The sequence below is a fragment of the Neofelis nebulosa genome, chromosome 3, assembly GCF_028018385.1.
Source record: "Neofelis nebulosa isolate mNeoNeb1 chromosome 3, mNeoNeb1.pri, whole genome shotgun sequence".
NCBI classification, from domain to species: Eukaryota; Metazoa; Chordata; class Mammalia; order Carnivora; family Felidae; genus Neofelis; species Neofelis nebulosa.
In genome coordinates this window covers 74157340-74177536 of record NC_080784.1, presented here as the reverse complement: position 1 = coordinate 74177536, position 20197 = coordinate 74157340, and the positions used below count along the sequence as shown (strand labels likewise).

General features: G+C 32.9%; 1 protein-coding gene across 8 annotated transcripts in view; it reads left to right on the top strand.

Moving 5' to 3' along the window:
• The window catches only part of RBM46 (RNA binding motif protein 46), a 50205-nt gene that overhangs the window by 16585 nt on the left and 13423 nt on the right, over positions 1–20197 (top strand). For all 8 annotated transcript variants that reach the window (XR_009259241.1, XR_009259239.1, XR_009259240.1 and 5 more), the window contains exons 3-4: positions 1314–1781; positions 2572–3354. Coding sequence is in view for 5 of the 8 variants with exons in the window: in XM_058721095.1 (XP_058577078.1) it covers positions 1314–1781; positions 2572–3354 (1251 nt within the window). In the remaining 3 variants the exon portion in view is untranslated. The remainder of the gene's footprint in view (positions 1–1313; positions 1782–2571; positions 3355–20197) is intronic.

The following is a 20197-nucleotide window of genomic DNA, read 5'->3' as shown; positions in this document are numbered from 1 at the left end:
AGTTCTGTGAAAAATGCTGGTGGTATTTTGATAGGGATTTTATTAAATATGTAGATTGCTTTGAGGGGCGCCTGGATGGCTCAGTTGGTTAAGCGTCCGACTTCGGCTCAGGTCATGATCTCATGGTCTGTGAGTTTGATACCCGTGTTGGGCTCTGTGCTGATAGCTCAGAGCCTGGAGTCTGTTTCAGATTCTGTGTCTCCCTCTCTCTCTGACCCTCCCCTGTTCATGCTCTGTCTCTCTCTCTCTCAAAAATAAATAAATGTTAAAAAAAAAAATTAAAAAAAATTGTAGATTGCTTTGGGTAGTGTGAACATTTTAACAAATTTTTTCTTCCAATCCATGAGCATGGAATGCTTTTCCATTTCTTTGTGTCCTCTTCAATTTCTTTCATAAGTGTTCTATAGTTTTCAGTGCACAGGTCTTTCATCTCTTTGCTTAGGTTTATTCCTTGGTATCTTATGGTTTTTGGTGCAATTGTAAATGGGCCTGTACCTTGATTTTTTTTTCTGCTTCTTCATTTTTGGTGTACAGAAATGCAACAGATTTCTGTATGTTGATTTTATATCCTGTGTCTTCGCTGAATTTGTGTATCAGTTCTAGCAGTGTCTTGGTGGAGTCTTTTAGGTTTTCTAGATGGGTTTATAAAGAAGTCAGGTTTGGGTTACTGGGGAAAAGAGTATTCTAGCTATTAAAGGAGAGGTCATTTGGGGAGGATTTTGAAAGAGCAGTGAGTATAGGAGTGGTGTTTATACTAGAGGCAAACCAGATGCAAACAGCTAAATAAATATGTTTTGCCTTTCTACTAGTAGCCAGTGCTGTTTCTTTGCTCAGCACCCTCCCATTAGCTTTCTATCACACTTAAAATAAAATCTTGGCCTCTAGTCAGTGGCACTGACTACCACTTGAATATTGCTTCAAGTACGTTAGTCATACAGGCCCATGTGCTCTTTGTTGTTCTAATGTATAAAGCTCTTGCTTTCTTCGTAATGATATATTCTCCAAGCTTATTCCCTCATTTCATTCAGGTCTCTGCTTTAAACCTCATGTGTTCAGAGGAGATTTACCTGACTGCTAAAAGTATCAACTCTTTTCTGGCTTTTTCTTCATAGCCTTTATCAGTTATTGTTTATGTTCTCTGTTGAATATATATGCCTTATGAGGGAAGGGTCTTCTTTTTTGTGCACTGTTGTATCCTCAACATCTAGAGTAGTGCACGGTACATAGCAGGCACTGTAAATTTGTGGAATGACTGAATCATTGAATGGTGTATCAAAATACCTTATTAGAATTTGTTTATTTTTGTCTTTTAGGTTGGGAAGGTCCACCTCCACCTAGAGGCTGTGAAGTTTTTGTAGGAAAAATACCTCGTGATATGTATGAAGATGAGTTAGTTCCTGTATTTGAAAGAGCTGGAAAGATATATGAATTTCGACTTATGATGGAATTTAGTGGTGAAAACCGCGGTTATGCTTTTGTGATGTACACTACAAAAGAAGAAGCGCAATTAGCCATCAGAATTCTTAATAATTATGAGATTCGACCAGGGAAGTTTATTGGTGTGTGTGTAAGCTTGGATAATTGCAGGCTATTTATTGGAGCTATTCCTAAGGAAAAGAAGAAAGAAGAAATTTTGGATGAAATGAAGAAAGTTACAGAAGGAGTTGTAGATGTCATTGTTTATCCAAGTGCAACTGATAAGACCAAAAATCGTGGTTTTGCATTTGTTGAATATGAATCTCACAGAGCTGCTGCTATGGCTAGGAGAAAACTAATCCCAGGTAAACTTGACCTTTTAAAATTTACTTTTTCAGGGGCGCCTGGGTGGCGCAGTCGGTTAAGCGTCCGACTTCAGCCAGGTCACGATCTCGCGGTCCGTGAGTTCGAGCCCCGCGTCAGGCTCTGGGCTGATGGCTCGGAGCCTGGAGCCTGTTTCCGATTCTGTGTCTCCCTCTCTCTCTGCCCCTCCCCCGTTCATGCTCTGTCTCTCTCTGTCCAAAAATAAATAAAAAAACGTTGAAAAAAAAAAAAAAATTAAAAAAAATAAAATTTACTTTTTCATATTAGTCTTATTATAAATAAGGAAAAATGACAGCATTTCTTAGTTCGATATTTTGAAACTGTGTAATGCCCTTAAAGAGGTATAGAGATGTTTTGCATAAGGAAGTAAAATAAATGCTTCTAAAAGACAAGAAGTTGCTCCTATCTTCTAAATGACAAGAAGAGTCATTATCTATAATAATATACTAATTTACTGAATGTATACACTTTTATTGTTGTTTGACAAAAATTCAAAGGATAGTACCTATAATCCTTCTGATAAAGGTCTATTTTTGAAGTGTATTTGTTCTTTTGCTCTTAAATTTGTTCTGTTTGCTCTTAACATGAATTCTGTAAGTTCTGGCTGGATTGCCGTAGTAAAAACTTTCATGTGACTTTCTTGTGAGAAACTAATGTTTACTACTACTGATGGGTATTTGAGTTCCTGATTCTTTGGAGAAAATTTTACTTAATAGTTTTTGACTTTTAGTTGTTTTAACTGTCTTCAGGGTAATTTATTCTCTTTTACAGGTACATTCCAACTATGGGGCCATACCATTCAGGTAGATTGGGCTGACCCAGAGAAAGAGGTTGACGAGGAAACAATGCAGAGAGTTAAAGTTCTCTATGTAAGAAATTTAATGATCTCAACTACAGAGGAAACAATTAAAGCAGAATTCAACAAATTCAAACCTGGTGCCGTTGAACGAGTAAAGAAACTTAGAGATTATGCTTTTGTTCACTTTTTCAACCGAGAAGATGCAGTGGCTATTATGTCTGTTATGAATGGAAAATGCATTGATGGAACAAGTATTGAGGTAACACTGGCAAAACCAGTAAATAAAGAAAGCACTTGGAGACAGCACCTTAATGGCCAGATTAGCCCTAATTCTGAAAACTTGATTGTGTTTGCTAACAAAGAAGAGAGCCACCCAAAAACTCTAGGCAAGCCACCAACTCTTCCAGCTCGTCTCAATGGTCAGCATAGCCCAAGTCCTCCTGAAATCGAAAGATGCACTTATCCATTTTTTCCTGGAACAAAGCTTACTCCAATTAGTATGTATTCTTTAAAATCCAATCATTTCAATTCTGCAGTAATGCATTTGGATTATTACTGCAACAAAAATAATTGGGCACCACCAGAATATTATTTATATTCAACAACAAGTCAAGATGGGAAAGTACTCTTGGTATATAAAATTGTTATTCCTGCTATTGCAAATGGATCCCAGAGTTATTTTATGCCTGACAAACTCTGTACTACCTTAGAAGATGCAAAGGAACTGGCAGCCCAGTTTACGCTACTTCATTTGGGTAAGTTTAAAAATACTTTAAATAATATTGTACAGTATGAAATTAGGAAATACTATTATTATAAATTATTTTGAACTCAACAGTGATATTTAACATAAATTTTACTTCAGTTTTATGAATTCATGGTAAATTTTGTTGAGACTTTTCTCCTGTATAATATTTCTGTATTTAGCTTTTTAAACTTTAGTTAGGGGAAAATTTGGTTTTGATTCACTTTATAGAGTTCATGATCCTATTTCATTAATTTATTGTTTTTATAATAACTAATCCTCATTTGAAATAATTTCTATATAACTTATAGGATGTTACTTAAACCAATTTCTAAGTAATTTGTCCCTGCATCTTTGGTGAAGTCTACACAGTAATCATTTTGGGGAGTGGGGGTAGAGATGAGTAGAATCAGACCTATTTCAGATGGGTCATGTGTAGACACAGCCTTATGCTTACCAATCTGGAAATTTGTCATTACTCATGAAAGACAAAAAGCATCACTAAGAGATGTTTATGACCGTTCTCTCTAATTTCATGCTTTTAAAAAAGTTTTTCTAAAGCCTTTGAGGGATAATTAAAAAGGCTTTGGGCCATATGGTAACAAACTATTTGGTATTGTGAAGGAAGAGATGTAATACCACTCTGGTATTTTCGTACTTCTGTTTTTTATTATGTTAGTCTCTCCTCTACAACCAGTTTTTCTCAGTTCTATTTTTTTTTTAAACGAAGCTATGGATTTTAGTCGGTGATTATTTTGTACCTCAAATAATATTTGGTAGAAGAATAGTGGTTTCTTGAAAATAACAATAAAAAGGAAAAGTTTCCTACGAAGGATTATAATTATTTCTTGATTATAATTGTCAAACTCTTAGCTTAAAATTGATTTGTTATATGGTTGCAGAACCATACTACTGGAGCTTATATCTGTTTAAAATTGATATTATCAAATTTGTAAAGAGAAGGCAGTCTATAAAGAAAACCATTTTCAAGGGGAGAGGGAATCTTATGTATTGTTTGGATCGATTTTATACAGTGCTTATCCATTGTAGCCACTCCTATGGTATGCATATTTTTAGGAGATCCTGATGATTAGGACTTATGGTAGGGTTTCTTGGAAGGAAACTTTTCAGTAATGTCCTCAATTATTAGTTGGAAATATTTGGGAATTTTACTGTCATACAAGTGAGTAAATTCTTATGTATAATTTTCATTAATACACAAAAAATAGAAACCTTCCATTTTTTCTTTCAATAAGTTTAAAGATAATTTTATATGGGCAATTTAAGTTTAGTTTATCTTTATATGGACAGCAAATAATTCAAAGTACGGTTCCTAGAGAAAAATGGATCAAATTATTTTTTTGGAGTGGAATATAGATAATTAGTTGGCTGAGCAAGATTTTCCCAGGATACTTGTGTCTGACGTAACATGGTATTACTGAAGCATATTTCTGCCCCCACTCATTTCCCTTAACAAATTTATCTTCACTGAAATTTCTAAGATACTTAAAATATAATCTTAGTTTATGTCAGATTTTCTGTTTAGATGTGATTTGCTCATCTTGTTATCCCATAAAGAAGATATTATATGGAACCAGAGGGTTTTCATCAGCTTTTAATTCCATTATTAACATGGTTTTTACTTGAGTCCTCAGACCATAATTAACTTGTATTGACCTTATAGTTCCCAAAGAAAACCCCTCTTTAGGTATAGTATTCCCAACTTGATTATGTTATTTAGGGATAAAATTAGCTTCAGTAAATGAAATACTTAGAGGGCACAGTTTGCTTTAGTCATCTATTTCAGATTTTATCAACCTTATCTAAAAGCTACTTATAATAAAAAATTGGACAATTTGTGTTTCATATATTTTCTCAGTTTCTAATTACGATCAGAGAGAAGACCTAAGACCCAAATGTAAGCCAAAACTTTTGATTAAATACTAAAGCTTGTTTGGATGCACTACACAAGGCTTGAGGCCTTGTCTATAGGAAGTAACATAAAAATCCTTATTGCAGTTGACTAAAATATGAGCGAAGATTGAGTTAGAGGCAACTGTTAGAGGAGAAGTAGGGAGAGAATTTAGGGAAGTGTAAGACTCAGAAATCAAGGGTCTAGGAATCTTTGATTAGAAAACACATGCCTGACATTTGGAGGTTGTTAAAGTAAGACAGGAACTATAGACAGCCAGGATGTTACATGTTGCTCTATGGGAAATAAGGATATAGGTTGAATATTGTTGTGGCAATATTCTGGTTTGCTTTTTACTTCTGTTAACATTGGAGCCTCTGGGCTTCAAAGAGTTGAAGCCTTTTTTGGGTAAAAATTCCTATATTTAGATATAGGAACCTTCAGAGGTTGCAAGCTTTTATTGGGCGGCTAAGGGTTGAGACCATTTGTTGGTGGTGGTGTGTTCTTAGAGGGGGAAGGGTGATATGTTGTTCATATCCTGCTAGATATTTATGTGTTTCAAGCACTGGGCTTTTCTGAGATCTTGAGAGGTTGCTATTGGTTCCTGGAGTCTCTCAAATAGAGTTCATTGAGTATGAAATCACTTTTGGCTCTATTTTCTTAAATAATTTGAACCTACGTATCTAGATAATGAATTTAACTACTATTTTAAGATGTTTTCTTTGTGTGTGTAGTAATTTTTTTTTTTTTAGTTTGCTTCATTTTGCATCAATTTAATGCTATTTTTAGCATTATTATTTAGTCTTACCTTGATGATCTTTGACTATTATATGTAATATAAAGTCATTTACCTTTTAATTTCAGACTTCTATAAGAATGTACTTTTAATATCCACATTGTTTTAGATTACCATGCCCATTTTTGAAGTTTGAAAAATAAAAGAGAAAAAAAATAGCCTTTATTTAGTTATTTAGTTAAATGATTATCATTGGTGTTAGGAAAATAGAAATTTTCTTGAAGAGTTAACAGGCATTTAAATGAGCACTAGAAGTTAGAGAGTTTACTTCTAGTGACTATTTAATGGTCTTACCAGAACCCCAAAAGTTACTAATGGGTAGTACTTTAAAATCAGTTTTTCAAAAATTTTGGGTTTTTTGGTCCCATTTAAAGTAAGCTCTGTTTTAAGCAGAATACCCCTAATAGAATAAAAATTGAAATCTGGGATTAATGCCAAAATTGAACCCTCATTTTTTTCTTTTATTTTGTTTTGTTTTTTTTTTACTTCAAAATTGGAGACTATCTTCATCTTCATAATGTCATAGAATGACCTCCCTAACCTCACTGGAAACTGATCACCTAACAGGATAAGAAATTAATTGTCACTTGTTTATATTTAGGAGCCTATAATAAGTGGGATACTCAGTGGGTTTAATACTTGTGGACCAAGAGATAGATAGGTTCTATTCTACATATTTCATGTATGGAGACATCATGGGTCATTCAGAGTCACATCTTTTTAAGTAATCATTTTCTATTTCATAATTTTGTATCTGTTTAATAATAGATTAGACTATCAGTGTGAATAATTTTGCTTTTCCTAAAACTGTGCCTCTGTTTTGAATACGGGCCTTCCAATTTTGCCACTGCTTTCCCTTAGAGGGTTCTTTGCCACCTGGGTGTGGGATAAGCAGAAATTGAGCAAATAAAGGAAGGTCCTGGAGAGTTATAGTTTTGAAGAAAGAAAGTCCTGGAGAAAAGTTACTGGAAGAAGGGAGGGTAGCCTCTGTGTGTTGGCAAATGCACTTAGTTAAATAATTTATTAACAACTGATCGAAGGCAAGGAATTTCTTGTTTCCATGTTTGTATAACACTGACACACATGGCAGTTTTACTACACAAAGCTTTCAAACAGGAGTAAAGAACCTCTGTCACAGACCAGCTTGTGCCATTAATTTTCATTTGTCTTGTGTACTGTTGTTTTGGCTATGACCGATGAAGTTTATTTTATTTTTTTAGGCAATAAAACTTTATTTCTCACTGAAGAAATTCAAAGAGCCAATTTTTCTTATATGCGTCTTTTGAGGGCTAAGTGTACTTCTGTAAGCAATCAGGAGCTAAATATAAATAAAACATGGTTTTTGGTCTTAAGGAGTCATGGTCTACTGAAGAAGGCAGAGATACAAACTCTGCATAAGTTGTTTTGAGAATACAGAGGAAGGGCATGCTTCCTACCTGATTTTGAGTTGTAGATCTTGAGGAGAGTTTATAGGCAGAGAGGGGCACAATGTGGGCAAATACCTGTTAGAAAAATAGCATGGTGGTGGGTTTAATGGCAAACAGTTGTGTATAGTGTTTGCTTTGGGGACTTCAGTCAGGTTTTAAGGATTAGAAATTGAAAAGATGTGGATATTAGTTAATTAAAATTTCATCAGTCTTGCTTTTTAAAACTTTGCAAGTTTTTTTTTTGTTTTTTTTTTTTTGGTACAGCTATGATGGCTTTAGTTGCTTTTCTTCTGAGCAAGTAATTTTTTCTGGATGAATCCAACCTAATTTGTGTGGACTATTTTATGTGTCATTTTATGGTCATCTTCATTTTGTGGCTGATTTGCATATTGTTTTTCATATTTGACTTTATAATGACATACATCATTAGAATGTTTAATTTTTTCATGGTCATGGAGTGGTAAAATATTTAGATATATATATCCTAAGCATGATATAGCCATTATGTTTGCTATCCCTTCAATATCATTAAAATTAGGTTTTGATTTATGCTGTCACTTGTAACTTAGTTGAAAGTTATAAAATAGAAGGCACAGCAGGATGTGTGTTTTAATCTGAAAAATAATTGGTGCTTTTTTTCTTATGAGCTATCATTATTTCCAGATTGATGGGCAGAAAGCAAAAATAAAATTTTGATTTTAAAAATTTGTTAATAAATCGCTTTGAAACAAAGAGACACTATCTCCATTTTATTTTTAAATTTAGGAAATAGTTTTGGGAGACACTAAATACAACATAATGGTTGTATCCTATTATAATGAAATTTATTATAAATAATTAAAATAAAAATAATACTTTTAGAAGTTATTTTTTCCAGCTTTAATTACAGACCTAACTTTGATGGCACCATTTCAAATTGATGTTTTAAAGAACAAAAATAAGTTGCTGAATTTGCTCTAAAATTCACCTAGTTAAATAAGAAGTAGGATTAGCATCAACATTTATACATTAATTTATTTTCATATGACCAAATGGTGAGACGAAAATTCCATTAACTCAACTATGTGTCTTTGCCCTTTGAGTGGGCCCACTGCTCTTGAAAATACATTTTTGTTCCTCTTGAAACTACTGTATTTTCCTGAAATATCATCAATCTGGTGTTACTCGTGATTCTTACCTTACTGACACTTTTGTATTAATGAACCATAATTATCATGGTGTTAGTACTGTGAGAGAAGCGGCTTATTTAACAGAGTATTGAGTAAAAAGTACAAGAACCTGTAGCCTCAGCCACCAACAAACTGTGACCTTAGATGGCAAATAAAATCATTTACTCTGTGCATCTCAGTGCCTTCACTTATAAAATATCAGGGTTTTACTTGGTGAGCTTTAAGGATTCCTTTATCCCCCCAATTTATGGTTTTGTTTAAAATACAGACAAAAATCTTATGAAGGACTAAAAATAATACTTGTTTTTTTTATGTATACCAAAGTACATTTTTGAATTCAGATAGTCTTAAAACCAAGAACTGCTTTTGCAAGAATTAACTATCCATTTAATATCCCTTCCTATATATAATTGAAAGCTTTTATCAGTCTACTTCACAGCAGAACATCTGGTGAAAAAAAAAAAAAAGGAGAGTCAGTCACCTGTTTTATTTGCATGATGACAAGTAATTGCTTTCTGGTTCTTTCCTTCCCTGAATTTGACAGTTAAATATAATCAAAACCAAGATTTTATAAAACAACCTAATTACTTAAAAGTTTGGAAATTGGTTTTCTTTTGTAACAATCTAGGAAAATAATGTGTATTAAAACATACATGCGACCAGTATTTGTTCCAGTTGTTCCGTGTTATTAACTGGCTAATGTGATCTGTGATTTCATTTACTTCATACATTTATTTGATCATGTTTGATCCTTTATCCTACAATTTCTTAGTATCTTTGGTTAATACATTCCTAAAATACCTGTTCTTATACACATTTTAACAGTAGCTACTGTTTTATTTTTAAACTTAACATCTGTTTTTGTCATTTAATATTTAAAAAATAATGGTTTGTAAATTTTCCCCTCTTGTATCAAATGTCACAATAAACTTTGCATGTATACTCAATTCTTAGATGTCAGCAGCAGTGTATAATTTTGCCATATGATGTCACCTAAATATATTTTTTAGCGTGTCTTTGAAAGGAAATTTAAATGTTATATTGATTTTGCTCCTCTTTATGGCTTATTTTTTTGCAGGGGTGGGTGGTTAGCATCAGTTAAATGTGTATGAGAAGCTGCACTTAGTCTTCTGCCTGTCATGCCTTTGTTTATGCTTTCTGTTTAAAATTTAGCAGACGATAATTGCTTATGCTGTAAGCAGTATAATTTAGTGAGTGGACTAGTGAATGGAGACAGAAGATGTTTTGGAAAATGGTTTTACTGTGATGAATTTATTCAAGTGATCATCTGTGCTTTTAACTGCTTGAAAATTATTCAGTGTGGGTTGCTTCCAGGCTTTTTGGTTGGATTAAATATATCTAATTTTATTAGTTAATTTCAGATATATCATCTATTCTAGAGCAATTTATCCTCTGTTTAGAGTAATACATCTCTATGTAAGACATGGTAGGGCATTACCTCCAAAAATGGTGCACTTACCTCTGGGGATTCAAAACAAAAGAAAACAAAATTAAAAAAACCTTTAGTCTCCCCATCTAATTAGAAGTTTTAAATCACCAGAATATTAATAAGTACTTGGATTTTCTTGCTCCTTATATTTGTAGTATTGGCCTAAAGATATGTTAGTTACATATGAGGCATTATTTATCTCATAGTAAGTGACATTTGAACTATAAAAATGACGTGTATATGGATTTTTTATACATAATGTAATTCATATTTTAAGAAAATGATTTGTCTAACTATATACCTTCCTGCATCATTTTGATTCAGTAAATACAATCTATATACCACATTAATAGTGAATTAGTGAATTCTATGATTGTATCTGTAAGTTAAAAAGTAGATAGTAATGCAATTATTAGAGAACAGTCTGTTGTAATTTTATTGCCTGATAATTTGGTGAGGGCGCTCTGAAACATCTCTTTTGTGTTTAAACTGTAGCTCGTTTTTATATACAACTCAAGGGATTGGCATTTGAATAAATAAACTTGAATAAGAAAATGTAAACTAGGATATACAATTCTATCTTCCTTATTCAGTAGATAACTATGTTGACCTTTGCTTTTCATTTTGATTTTCTTTTATTATGTTTTCTAATAATATTATTAATAGAGATACTTTACTTTTTTTTTAACTTTTTTTTTGTAATCCTGTTTTGTATGTAGATTTTTATAAGACTACAGAGCAAGCCCATTAACCTAATATTTTTTCTTGTTACCTTTGTTTTCAGCAGTACATGTTCCAGTCTGCTTGTTTACTGGCCAGGTTATGGGGTAAACAAATCATTTTGCAGCTTATGTGCCATATATGTGTATGGCTTTTTTTTCTTCCATTGCTATGTTAATGTTTAGTTCAAGGGTGACTAAATCTGTAGTTATGAATTTATGAAAATTATAGATTATTTTGGGCACAGGATTTATAGGATTCCAAGTGAGCCAGTATGAGTCTATGGAAAACAGGTTTAACGTTGTATTCTCCATTATAAAGTTACAATTTTTACCAAAAGTAAAAGAAATAATCAAGCCGGGATGATTCTTACCTGTGTCTACTATGTGTCAACCTGTTTCCTTGAGAGCTCACAAATCAAATTTCGTTGTGTGATCAAGAATCCCTTAGAGATTCCTTGGTATGAAATTTAGATTTATCAGGTACAGAAATAGTGATGATACCAGAGTATTGGAAAGTTACTCCTTCTCCCTTAAGAACAAGAGGAGAAAAGGACATGTTAAGCAAAAATAGGATTGCTTGCCCTATGAAAGCACTCTCCTAGCTTCTGAGGGGGTTTTCTGAATGTGATGAAAGGATTATTTTTCTTTTTTCACTTCATAAATTTTTTTCCATATGATTTACTTAGTAGTAGACTTAAGATTTTTAACTTCTTGTATTGCAGTGCATCTAAGATATCTGGGATTTTTCTGCTCTTTTTCCAGTCATCTACTTTTTATTTATATTCCAGCATTTTTAAAAATCTCACCTCTCTGATTTTTAAAAATCTTTGTACTTTTATTTACTTTTACTTATTTTTATTTATTGTAGTTTATGTGCAAACAAGGAGTTACTACATTAGTGAACATGACTTGGGAGAGAGATAGACAAACTCTTCCGTTAATTCTCTAAGGCCTCTGAAAATGGATTGTTGATATCAACCACTCTTTAATTTGAATTGGTAAATGAGGGAATTATTTCATTACCTTAAGATTTCAGGTAATTTTTTTTCAGTTTCTTTAATATTTTATATTGAGAGTTTTTCTATGACAAGAAAAATTCTGTAGTCCACTCCCAAATATTTATATTTAGATATGGGGTATGAATAAACCAAAACTAAATATTCCAAGTATAATTGGCTTATTTATTTATATTTATCCTGAGATGCTGTTTAAATGTATAGTTCATCAGTTCAGGGAATTTATGTATCCTATTATAAAACTCAATAAGAAAAGTTGGAAACTTACCCTCAGCTCAGCTTCTTATTGGGGAGGGATGGCATTGTTTCATATTGATGGAATGCATGGACTTAAGTAGAATATTTATCTTCCCTCTGTCTTTTCTTTTTTCTTTCTTTTTTTTTTTTTTAACTGGTAATGGATGGCTTATTCCTTTTAATCTTACCTCATTCTATGAAAGATATGGATTATTAAAAGTGTGTAAAATAAAAAAGGATTCAAATTTTAAATGGAAAGAATTGAAGCAACGGGGAATTATGAATAGGAAAATAAAGCCAAGCAAAACTAAACAATTTATTGTTTAGGGATGTATGAATATGTGACAAAACCAAAGAGAAAAGCAAGGGAATGATTAACACTTAAAAAATAGGATCATGAAAAAAATTAGGATCATGATTACTTTCAGGGTTAGAAGGAGAGATAGGAAATGATGCAAGAGAGACTTCTAAGTTACTGATAATTTTCTGTCTGTAAGCCTGGGTGGTGAGTGCATGTTTTTATTTTTTAAATAATGTAACCTGTACATTTATATATTGCACCTTTTTCTGTTTCTATAACATTATTTAATAATTAAGTAAATAAGCTGCCAAAGAATGAAAGTTAGCTAGCCAGCCAAGAGTAAGAACTTGAATTATTTTGTCAAAACTAGAATGAGTCATTACACTATAGAGATTCTCAAATTAGTGTAATTCAGGGTAATAAAGTTGTGTAGTTTCTAGACCATATATTTGTATTCTGCTCAGACTGTATCTGAAATGTTTTCTTTTGGGCCCCAGAGTTTACTTAAACCTTGACAACTATGGAGGACCTGGAAACTCTGTAATGTGAAGTAGGACAGTGAACAACTAAAGAATTTGGGGCTATTTAGACTGTAAATACTAATATTTATAGGGGAAATATGATTGCTGTCTTTAAATGTTTGAAGAGCTGGTACATGGAAGAAAGACTTTAATATGAAGCTCCACAGGTTAGAATTAAATCTAATAGAGGAAAGTTTCAGGGAGGCAGATTATGATTTAATATAACCCAGAACTGTGTAAGTTTTTAAAGTACTAAAAACTCTGTATCACTCAGTTAAAAAAGAAAAAAATTAATGTTTATTTTAAATGTTTATATTGCTAAATGTATGGGGAAAGGTAAGATTCTTTACTAGACTATTTTAACTCAGAATTATCTTCCTTAACAGTGCTTGGAGTGTATTAGCTTGCTGTTTTGAAGTCCTCTGAAAAATGTACTTTTTGAAACTTTGACTAAGAAAGTTTTGGCATTCTTATTCTTAAATGAATAACCCTTTTGTTTATTATTATTCACTCTTTTAGGCTTTCTTTTCTCATACTTGGTTTATTAACTGTTAATCCTGGTTAATATGTATGTTCATTAACTAAATACTGAACACTGCTTTTATAAAGCCCTGAGGATTTGTAGTGAATCAGACCCAGTTGCTGCCTGCCTTCATAGGGTTTACATTCCATTGAGAGAGATACTCAGTTACAGTTCTGGTAAACATTGTGAAGAGGTACAGGGTGTATGAGAAGATGTAGTTGGATGACCTGACCTAATCTGGGATGAGAAGATCAGCTAATAGTATATTGCATTTAGAAAAAATTTCAGCAAAATAAAATTCACTACTTTAAATTTTGTATAGCATATAGGCTTCATAGACTGAAAGAGCATGGCATTTGGAGCCAGATTTCCTGAGTCCATATCCCAGCTTCATTACTTATTTGGAAAAAGTTATTTTAATCTCTTTGTTCTTCAGTTTCCTCATCTACAAAATGGGAGTGTTAACAGTTTTTATCTCGAAGGGTAATTGTATGTATTAAATGAATTAAAATTTTAAAAGGCCCATTATAGTGCCTTTTGTATATTAAAATGTGCCATATAAGTACTGAAAAATAATATTTATTCAGAAAACAAATCCAAGACAACAGTTTCCAATCACTTATGATAATAAATATTATTAGTAATAGTAATAATAGTTAAGAATCTTTGAACACTAACCATAGGTGCTATACTAAATGCCTTTATATATTATTCTGATGCCTCTTTTAGGTAAATATTACTTTAACATCTACACTTTTTTTTGGTAACAGATGAAGAAACTTGAGTCTTTAGTAGATTAAATAATTTGCCCAGGATCCCTCAGTTAGCTAAGAGGCTGTTCTTTGTAACTTCACATGATTCTACTGAAAAACTGACCTTAGTCTAATGTTAAGCATATGAGAACAGACTGAATTCGTAGGATCTTTTCGGCCAATTATGCTTCTAAAAGTTAAAATGAATGAGATGGGTCTTTGGTCCACGCTTTACTTCCTTTTCAGAGACCGTTTTATCTTATCAGCCCTTCAAGCCAGTTTATTAGACCACTTGAGTGTAGTGCGGACCTCAGAAATCTCTCAAGCCTAAATGAATTGTTCTAAATTACAAAGATCTTATAAACAGACCTTGTTTACAAGCTGACTTTGAGATTTTTAAGCTTACTTTAGGATAAGCATTGACAACCAGTAGTACATGTTGTATCAAAGTGGTGGATGATAAAAATTTTTTTTTCCATCTATCAGATGCTAGACAGAATTTCAAATAGGCGGAGTTTGTTTCTATCTATTTCATGGTCCCCTTGTTGCTTGGTACTCTCATTTTGTTCTCTGATTATATTCAAAACATCTAAATACATGATTCATCCATATAATTTTTCACTCCACTTATATTTAACTGTGTTTTTTCATTGTTATTTCCTTGCTTAGGAACCTACCAATGGCTTGCTGTTGTGGTACCATCAGGTCCTCTGAACTCCACATTCTCTTTTTTGGAATGCTCTAATGTTTTTCCCCATCTTACCTAACCATAGACAAATACCCTTTGTTTTGATCATCTGAATTTGCCATGCTTATTGGTACTTCCACGCTTTTCCTAGTGTCGTTCACTCTGCTTAGAATATTCTTCTACTTGCTTTCATTTACTTAACCTTTTACATTAAGCTTTTCTTAGACACAGTAACTGAGAATTGTTACTTCTTGTTCTTCATAATATTACTCAACGATTCAGTAATTTTTATATTACTATTTACTGTTATAAAATTTTTGATCCATCAGGATTATAAAGCCAAGGGACTTTGTACATACGTTTTTTTTAAATTTGTTATTATTTTTCCTGCATTTAATATTTAGCATGTCGTGCTTTTCAAATAATTGAAAATGATGTACATGCTGTAAGATTAAAAGGTAATGATTCTTAGGAAAAATAAAGTTTGCCTGTGCTTTGAGCAGAAAGTAAAAAAAGATTGGAAAATAAATGTCTTGAGTTGGTAGGTACAGAACAATTACATTATGCATGGTGGTTAACAGGACACTATAGATTTATATTTCAATTAAGTAGAAATAATCAGTATCTAGTTTTTAAAATGCTGATTAAATGAGTATTTCAAAATAGTGAAACCCTTAATATATAGGCTGAGTCATGTGGGTTATTTTATGTTAAAGATGTATATATTTTATTTATATGTATAAAGGAAATTTGTATAGTGGAAGAATAGGAGATTATGATTGTAGTAGTATAGAATATACTAGATCATATTACATACAATTTTATACTTTTCACTGACCATTATGATAGCCTAAGTTCATTACACAAGCCACAGTTATATTTAGTGCCATCTATAGCATTTGTTAAGCCTCTACAAATGGAAAATAATTGGCAATAGCTTATTGTATGTTATTTCTAAACTTGAGGTTATAATAGTTTGCATTTCTTCTTCATTCTTCTACACAGGTACAGACTAAGAAGATGGAGTTCTTTCAGTTTATTTTTCTAAAGGCAGGAAAAGCCCTGAAAATTCAGGTTGCTAACATAGATGCCTTATTTGGAATATACTGGAATCCTGTGCATTTAGTTATTTTCTGTTTTGAAAAGAAATGGCAGTATGCCATATCTGAGAGTCTGAAAAACAGTTCATTTTGCATACCAGTTACTATAAAATTTATGTAGAATTCTTTTTCAAACTGATAACCAGTAAAATCTTCTTCAGAGATACACAGTATGCTCATATGATTAGTCTTAAGTGACTTTTAAAACTTTTCATCACATGTTTATAGAACAGTTCATATCTACAGTGTTAGGTCTTTGTGGATACAATGAAAATCAATACCTCAATTAGCAGGAGTTTTACTAGTTTATCTTTTTTGGCCTTTATTCCTACATAACAGAAGACTAAAAATAATGTATCTAATGATTGCAGTTTTATAGAAAACAAGATCCTGTCTGTGAACTTTGAGCTTTAATGTATCCTATTGACTTTCTGACATGCCTTTTCGTTTCCGTAGTTTTTCCTTGTGTCTTGATTACTGAATAATCCCTTAGCTAAATAATCACTTGTGTTATATAGCTGAAACTAAAAAAAAAAGGAAAAAAAGAAAAAAAATTCTTCTGAGGTAATTTCTTGGAATATATTTATTAACAGTCATACTTTTTCAAGGGAATGATGCTAACAAATGGCAAATTGAAGTACTAGCAGTAACCTTGTATTGACATTTACTTGAGATTCTGCTGATGGTTTTTACTTTTACTTTGAGGATTATCATCATCTTTTCTGTATATTAACAGAAATGTAATGGGGCGCCTGGGTGGCGCAGTCGGTTAAGCGTCCGACTTCAGCCAGGTCACGATCTCGCGGTCCGTGAGTTCGAGCCCCGCGTCAGGCTCTGGGCTGATGGCTCGGAGCCTGGAGCCTGTTTCCGATTCTGTGTCTCCCTCTCTCTCTGCCCCTCCCCCGTTCATGCTCTGTCTCTCTCTGTCCCAAAAATAAATAAAAAACGTTGAAAAAAAAAAAAGAAATGTAATTGTCTTAGATTGACAGTTTAAATCCCAGCATTTTTCCTGTTAAATTTAACTAAAGATTAACAAAAAATTAATTGTAAAACTACAGGTGGTAGTATGTGAAAGCCTTATGGAGGGAAGTCTGAGTCCATATTTAGTAATAATTTCAATTAGCGTCTCTACTGAAAATCACCATTATAGTTTTTAAATTACTCTGAATCATTTTTATTTTATTTTGACCATAATTGTATTATAATCGGTGGTATTATTTTTTAATTGTAACTATAAATGATCAATTTCTCATATATGTATATCACTATATACACAAATGGTAACTGTTGTGATTTCCCTCCTTTTTTAACTTTATAAGTTATTACATTATGTACAAACAGAAAAGTCCACAAATTGTGACTGTGAGCTTTGTGATTTACCACAGAGGGACCATGTCTGTTTAACTACCAGATGAAGACATAAAATATCAACACCCCAAAAGGCTCCTTTGTTTGTAGCCCCACCCACACATTACCTTCTCTCTTCCCAAAGGAAACCATCCTTCTCACTTCTGTGTTTTTGAAATTTATACAACATTTTACATACTTTTTGTCTGGCTTCTTTCAACATTATGAATAAAGATTGGTCCATGTTGTGGCAGTACTGTTCATTCACTCTCACGGATTCCAGTATTCCATCAAAATGTTAGGATTTATTTGCTATTTCTTTTTTAATGTTTATTTATTTTTGAGATAAAGAGCACGACCAGGGGAGAGGCAGAGAGAGAGGGAGACACAGAATCCAAAGCAGGCTTCAGACTGTGATCTGTCAGCACAGAGCCTGACATGGGGCTTGAACTCACAAACTGTGAGATCATGACCTGAGCTGAAGTCAGATGCTTAACCAGCTGAGCCACCCAGGTGCTATTTCTTTCGTTGGTAGAAGTTTGAGGTGCTTTCAGTTTGGGCTATTTGAATAACGATGCTGTGAAGATTGTTTTGTTTTGTTTTGTTTACAATTTTTTACATGTTTATTTTAGAGAGAGTGCAAGCAGGGGAGGGGCAGAGAGAGAGGGGGACAGAGGTTCTGAAGCAGGCTCTGTGCTGAGAGCAGAGAGCCTGATGTTGATGTCGGGGTCAAACTCAAGAACAGTGAGGTCATGACCTGAGCCGAAGTCAGATGCTTAACTGACTGAGCCACCCAGGTGCCCTTGTGAAGATTCTTGCATACGTTCCTGTTGAATACATCGGAGTAAAAGTGGGTCATATTTTTAAAACTTTAGTAAATAATGCCAGCTTTTCAAAGTGATTATATAAATTTACATTTCACAAGCAGTATATGGGGTTTCGGTTGTCCCACACTCTTGCCAACACTTGGTCTTTTAGTTTTTGAAAATTTTGAACATTCTGGTTAGCATATATTACTATCTCATTGAGATTATAACTTTTATATCACTGTTTACTAATAATATTGAACATCTTTTAATAAGATAATGGGGCATTAAGGTATCCTCTTGATGAAAATGTCTTACTTTAAGTCTCTTTTCTCTGTATTTTATTGGGTTGCTTGTTTTTTTCTTTATTAAGATACAAGCCCTTGTTGGATACATATTTTACAAATACCTTTGACGTTGGTGGCCTGAGCTAGGAGAGAGAAAAGCCATTTTCACTCAGTTTTGGTTCCCTGCCTGAGGTGCTGACCCAGTTTGTTGTCAAAAGAGTTGGTCAGAATATACAGATCCTATAGGGTTGTGTCATCCTCTCTTAGTAATTTTTACTAATTCTAGTTAGCCCTAGCTTGCTTTTATAACTTCCATGGCTTTGCCTGATCTACTTATTTTTTTTTTTTTTTTAAATTTTTTTTTTTTTTTTTTCAACGTTTTTTATTTATTTTTGGGACAGAGAGAGACAAAGCATGAACGGGGCAGGGGCAGAGAGAGAGGGAGACACAGAATCGGAAACAGGCTCCAGGCTCCGAGCCATCAGCCCAGAGCCTGACGCGGGGCTCGAACTCACGGACCGCGAGATCGTGACCTGGCTGAAGTCGGACGCTTAACCGACTGCGCCACCCAGGCGCCCCAACTTATTTTTTCTCATCAAGACATTGCAGCATTTTAGCCAGGCAGTACTTAATTCATTTGTTAGGAAAATCAAGATGTGGCTAAAGATCAGAGGCTCAATAGCAAGCTGGGTTGTAGCAGTGATGTCAGTCCATTGATTGTCTTTAGAGAGTGAAGGATGGAAAAAACAAATTCTTACTGATCAGACAAACACGATCTGCTAAAGACACGTGCTTTTGTAGAACTTACTATCTGGTGTTTTTCTGGGAAAAACCGTAACTGCTTTATTTGAAACAAAATATGCTGCATTTGAAAATAAATACCTTCTTCTACTGTGTGGCTTGCCTTTCTACTCTATTCATGGTATATACTTTGAAAAATACAGAAGTTCTTACTGTTAGTATGTTCAATTTATCAATCTTTTAAACTTAGTAGTTTCTGTCCTGCTTAAGGAAACTTTGCTTACCTCAAATTCACGAAATATTTTCTTATATTTTAGAAATTTTTTATCCTTTAAATTTAGTGTGAAGTATGTGTTCAAGTTTTATTTTGCCTTCATATGTATAATCATTTACACAGCACTATTTATTGAAAAGACTACTCTTTTCCTGTTGCTTTGCAATGCCATCATTAGTGTAAATCAAGTATGTTATGTATATGTGTGTGTATGTACACTCATGCACACCTATCTACACATACATGCCTTATTCTGGATTCTTTATTCCATTGATCTAATTTAATTTACTACATTGTTTTGGTTACATTACTGTGAAAAGTCTTAATATTTGGTATAGAGAGTATCTTTATCCTTTCTTTTCCCCTCAGTTACCTTGGCTCTTCTCAGCCCTTATAGTTCCATATGAACTTTACAATTAGATTGTAAATTTATACACAGTTTATACCAAAAAGAAGTCTTACTGGGACTGTGGTTAAAATTTAATTGCTTCTATATAGATCAATTTGCAAAGAAATGACACTTTATAGTATTGGAACTTCTGATCCATGAACATGATAGATCTCTCCATTTATTTAGGCTTTCTTTAATTTCTCCAAACATTCAATAATTTACCATGTAAATTTCTCCTGCATCTTTTATTAGATTTATTTGTAGGTATTTAATGTTTTCCAATGCCATTGTAAAAGGTGCTTTTTAATTTTGATTTCTGATTGTTCCTGTTTGTATAAATACAATTTATTTTTTTTTTTAAAATTTTTTTTTTTTTTCAACGTTTTTTTTACT